This window comes from Diachasma alloeum, unplaced genomic scaffold (genome assembly GCF_001412515.2).
Source record: "Diachasma alloeum isolate Michigan unplaced genomic scaffold, Dall2.0 Dall_scaffold_00192, whole genome shotgun sequence".
In the NCBI taxonomy this organism is placed as follows: domain Eukaryota; kingdom Metazoa; phylum Arthropoda; class Insecta; order Hymenoptera; family Braconidae; genus Diachasma; species Diachasma alloeum.
In genome coordinates, this window is record NW_021680357.1 from 786151 (window position 1) to 791542 (window position 5392).

The 5392-nt window shown below is 38.0% G+C and overlaps 1 protein-coding gene across 1 annotated transcript; it reads right to left on the reverse strand.

Annotated features, from left to right (window-relative positions):
- Window positions 1-501: 501 nt before the first annotated feature.
- Window positions 502-5174, reverse strand: LOC107048428 (PBAN-type neuropeptides). The gene is made up of 3 exons (XM_015271588.1): window positions 5077-5174; window positions 2007-2234; window positions 502-1072 (listed from the first exon to the last, which is right to left on the reverse strand). The coding sequence occupies exons 1-3, from the start codon at window positions 5156-5158 to the stop codon at window positions 807-809; spliced, it is 576 nt and encodes a 191-aa protein (XP_015127074.1). The 5' UTR covers window positions 5159-5174; the 3' UTR covers window positions 502-806.
- Window positions 5175-5392: the final 218 nt, after the last annotated feature.

Below are 5392 nucleotides of genomic sequence, written 5' to 3' on the forward strand. Positions count from 1 at the left end.
GGGGGGGGGGGGGGGGGGGGGGGGGGGGGGGGGGGGGGGGGGGGGGGGGTGCGCAAGACAAATAAATACTGCCAGTGGGAAAATTATCGACTGAGAAGACACGCGATATCTCGGGAAAAGGGGGTTAATATTGTTGGGAGAGGGGGTAGAAGGTGTAGCAGTAGCTCACTAGCTGTTGAAACGTGAGGTTTTGTTTGTTTCCAAGTTTTACGGTTATGGCTGCGCGTTAACATCGCCACATGGCCCAGCAGTTCCGGTGTTCATCTTTCCTCCCCCCCTCCCCCCCCCCCAACCCTCGTAACAATTTCATCCCCATGACGGGAATAATCTTCTCTTGAAGTCGAGAAAATCCTATTTACTAAAGATGAACGAATATTTGATTCAACATTTATACTCAATTCAGTATATATTTTTTTTCGTGAATCCAATAAATTTTCTAGCGAATTCGCCAAGTGTTTTTATTCATTTTTTTTTGTACGTGAAATAATTTGCAGTCGACGAAATCGTGAATGGGGACAATAAAGTCATGACGAGTCACAAAATCGATGAAGATCGGGCTCAAAATCAATGAAATCATGAATTCAATGCAGTTATAAATAATTATAAACACTTCGCTTCGAGTAATCTCCATGAACTTTATATACAACACAATAATTATGTGGAAATGTTAAAATACAAATATAAATATGCCCTCTTGTAATACTCCATAATATCTCAGTGAATTCATCAAGATGCTTGTTCATGAAATAAATAGATCACGAGGAGACGATTGCTCCTGCGGTCGTGGCTTCTGGAATAATGAGATTTCAAACTTTCTGCACAAATCGCAGGTGACGTCCGAGTCTCGGTGAGGGGTTGAATGGCAAATTACGTCCAAGTCTCGGGGCAAATTGGGGGGGTGGGGGGGGAGGTGATTGATGACGCTGTAGGCTCGCGTCTTCCGGGGCAGCGATGTAACGGGACAATCGATTTTTGTCGAAATCGTAAGCCATGTATTTTTGGAGAAAATCGTCGGTTAATTCTCGGCCGAGTCGAGGGGTGAATTGCGTCGTGTGTCGTTTATCTCCACCACCTGGAAATGAAGATTAACAGTGACGAATGGCGGGTGAATTCGGAGAGAGGTACTTCCGTTCGTGAGGTAAAAATCAATTTGCTGTTTTGAAAAGTCAGGGGTGGAGTGAGGAGATGAATAAATTGGAGTTTCGCATGTACTTTTTTCATTTCTGGATGGGAAAAGGAGGAGGTCTTCTTTTTTAGGCCAATGGGCGATGAAAATTGATGGTTTATCATGTACGAAAAAATGTAATTGAAAAAAATAATAAATTTTACTTTTTCAATTGGAAATATGTTAAAACACTTTGGCTGAATTCAATTTAAGCGGAAAAAATCGATGAGAGTTCAAGTTTCTCGGAAAATTTAAGCAGTTTTAATTTTTTAGCGACAAGAAAATGGAAATTCTGCAGGTGAACACGAATTTTCAAGTTAAGATATAGCGAAATTGTTGTTATTTCCTTTTTTGTAGAGCTAATTGTTGTCATTTCCTTTTTTGTAGCTCTCAATTAGCTCTGCAAAAAGGAAATGACAACAATTTCGCTATTTCTTAACTTTTAGAAAAATTGAAGAAACGACATAAATTCAGTAGTAAAGTGGTAAACCGGTATAAGTCGATTTTGACTATTGCCCAGTTTTCAATAAATATCTCAAAATCTAAGAGAACTAGAAAAATGTTTGTTACAACCTTTTTTGTAGCTCTCAATTCGCTCTACAAAAAAGGTTGTAACAAACATTTTTCTAGTTCTCTTAGATTTTGAGATATTCATTGAAAACTGGGCAATAGTCAAAATCGCCTTATACCGGTTTACCACTTCACTACTGAATTTATGTCGTTTCTTCAATTTTTCTACTGAAAATTAGGAATTCTATGCAAGAAGCGATGCCCTGTGTTTGCACACATGTCATCGAAACGTAAAAATTTATTCAAAGTTTATTGAAGTTTATTTTTGTACCGGAATACGCGACCCAGGCCCATGGTCCGCTATTGATGACATCAGCGATAGCGCCGATTTCTTCGTCGATTGTTTCCATTTTTTCATCTGATCTTCTCTTCCTTCCTAGTCTTGGGCCGAACCACATGGCACCGGCTATCCCGTCGCTAGTCTCTGTGCATCTCCCTCCGTTGCAAAGTACATTGGAGTCCAAATTTCTGTCTGCAAAACTCGCCGCTTGATTGCCATCTGGAATTTCGGTGATTCCTCGCGAGATTAGTAGGAGTCACTTGCAAAATGCACGGAGAGAAATATTCAATAGAAATCACGTTTTCCGTAATTCCGGAGCGAAATGTGGTTGTAGGAAATTTTACGGAACAGTCACGGAATTCGATTACGAGAGCCTTTCTTCATTAGTGCACCTCCAGTGCTTCGACAATATTTCAGAATATTCTAGAATTTTCTAGCATTTGTCGTCAAAATGTCGACTTCGATGAAAAAAATTGACCCGCCGTAAGGCAAAAAAACAACAATTAATTATTATTCGTAAGGACAATCCCCGAAATGCACTATTTAAGCAATCTTCGTAAATCTTCGAGACTTCCTATTCTAGAAAGGTTTGAACCCTTAGAAATTTCAATTTCTTTTCATTCTGCACTGCCAAGAAAAACCTACTAGAAAAAATCAAAATCAAATTCGATTTCAGATGAAAAAAAAATGATGAAATTTCAAATTTCACTGAAAAGTGAATGAAACCCCAAATTTTTGAGCGCAGAAAACCAAGAATTCCTCACTTTCTTGAATTTCCCGTAAAACTATAAATTCCAATGTGTAAACTCCGCGAACGCTAATTCTCACGGAACAATCCAAATAAAATTGACAGTATCCCTTGATTTTTTTTCAAATCGTGAATTATCAATAACGAAATTTCTTCAGATTTCATCGGAACAGTCACTCGATGAGAATTCCCAAGAGATCTACTCGAGATCTACGCAAAAATCTTAAAGTAGCTCTACCCTTCGGCCGCACTGAGAAAAAAAATTACTTTTCCCAAATAAATCTGCTAACTACAAGAAAATCCACACATTTCAAATGCAAATATTTGCATACATTTACTTGTAGCAAGTAAATTTACTTGGCAGAAGTAATTTTTTTTCTCAGTGCGGGCTACGCTTACTTTTGGATATCTTCAGTTTTTAAATTTTTTAACTAAATTGCACGGAAAAAATTTGAAAAAATTCATACCCATTCAGTATTATCTAGATTAAATTTCGCAAAATATTGATATTTTTTCGAACATTTCCCTCTTATAAATAAATAATAAAACTTGTTTGCAAAACGGTGGATTATTCTTTATGAGGTGTCAAAGAAATTCTCGATTTTTTCACATCTAATGAAAAAAAATTCAGATTTTAATCTTTGATTACAATGGAAATGTTGATTTTCACATAAGACACTGGGTTAAATCCTGATTTTTAAACATTTCTTCTTTGAAAAACCAAAACGATAATTAAATTGAGAAAAAAATTATAATTCCGAATCTAATCGAGTTTTCTGCAATTTTTTTGCAGTTCTCAATAATCTTTGAATTTACCGTAAGGGCAGAGCTACTTNGTGTTGACTATATAAAATAACAGCCGTATAGTGTAATTCTATTGGCTGAAATGTGGATGGGAAAAATTCTCGATGGAAAAAATGGTAAATTTTACAATTTCAGCCCAAATGACTTTCACGTTTAGTAAATTTCCCCGAGTCAGTGGAGAAAAATTCACTATTCGTCTCGCACTTTTGCCACAATATAGAGTGGAAAAAACCTAGAAATGGATTCCGCTTCACGATTACTTGACTTGTTTGATCATTTTTCTCCAACTTTTTGCTCCGTGCACTGAGAGAAAAATCCGAAGTTCGATTTACAATAAGAAAATAGTTGAGGCATTTTGGTGAACGATACGATTTTTTTTGTGTGCGGCACATAACATTACAGTAACTTCACAGGCGTAATTTTTGCAAATCAAAATGCAGTTAACCCTAGTTGGTCACGATATGTGAACTTGGAACTTGGTCACCTCCGCAGGGAATAGCCGCCGTGTTATTTAGGCCCGAGCGTTGCCGAATTCACTCTATACTGCCCGGGCGCGTTTAGCGAGACTTCGGCAACGTCGCACAACGGGCAATTTCATTTAACATGGGAAAAATTGCCAGTCTGTTAGAAATAATTTTTTTTCTTCAGGAATTGTGGATATAAATAATTTTAAAAAATATTATAATTTTCTCGACACTTGAATTGACGCATTCCAATTTTTTAGGATTTTTCCGCTCAGCCAGTCAATGGTAAGAAAAAAAAATCGACCTTCTGCGGCGTTTCCCTCCTATAGTGACCAACTAGGGTTAAGGGTGCCAAGTGAATTTGGCGATGACCTTGAAAATTGACATTCACAAATTGACATTGACAATTTTAAAATTTTAGAACTTATGGATATCGAGAAATTAAATAAACAAAATCAGTCGTATACACGGCCTCTTATGGAGTTTTGATTGAATTGAACGTTTCAACCCCCTAGGAACTCAAGAAAAATTTGAAAAAATTTGAATATATGGGGAATGATGTGTTCAATGTGATGGCGACAAAAAACAATGGGGTACCGGGGTGAATAAGAGAGATATTTCAACCCGCCGTACCCATTTGATCCCATGCTTTCTCGAGGTTCGTCACGCGAAATAGAGGATTTTCCGCATTTATTTTCTCGATGTCTAGTTCCGGTTGCTTGTTTGAAATTTCGTCGGATGGATGAATACATATTTCTCCAATGATAGAGGGAAAGAAAAAATTTTTTTGAATCTTTTTTCAAATTCACTTGGCACCCTTAAACTAACCAAAGTTCAGAAGTAACCACGACAAATCTATCATGAGTAGAACTATAAAATAGTTGCAATGACTACATTCCACTGTAGTAATTACTTCCACGGCCATAGTTACCGTGACCCATGAAAAATTGTTGAGGACTTTTTGACTATAATTCGATGGTGATGGACTATAGTCAGAGGAATTATTTTTCTCTCAGTGTTTAAACATTGCTCAAACAATCTTTACCATAATCACAAGTCACAACAGCGATGGTAGCCAGGAGAGTACCAACTCGTACACAAGCACTTGCACACGAAATGGTGAACATTGTGTCCTCAACGGTATATCCCGATCAAGTGGTGTCGATGGCAGTTCAATCCCCAGGTTTTATAGTACTCCTGCTAACCTAATCCCAAGTAGAGAGACGAAGGGGGAATTTTGTCATTCCTCTCTCTCCGGGACGCGTGGAAAATCCCTGTGGATGGGGTACGTGGGTTTACAAGTGTTATTTTCTCCTGTTTTCTGTTTCAGCGGGGGTTGGCGAGTGGGGGGGGGGGGGGGG

Excerpts from the sequence above, each read along its gene's own strand:
- LOC107048428 (XM_015271588.1), bottom strand. The coding sequence starts at position 5,158 with ATGTTCACCATTTCGTGTGCAAGTGCTTGTGTACGAGTTGGTACTCTC. Across the intron at positions 2,235-5,076 it reads TGTTGTGACTTGTGATTATG|ATGGCAATCAAGCGGCGAGT; the intron begins GTAAAGATTGTT and ends CCGAAATTCCAG. Across the intron at positions 1,073-2,006 it reads GGCCTGGGTCGCGTATTCCG|GTGGTGGAGATAAACGACAC; the intron begins GTACAAAAATAA and ends CTTCATTTCCAG.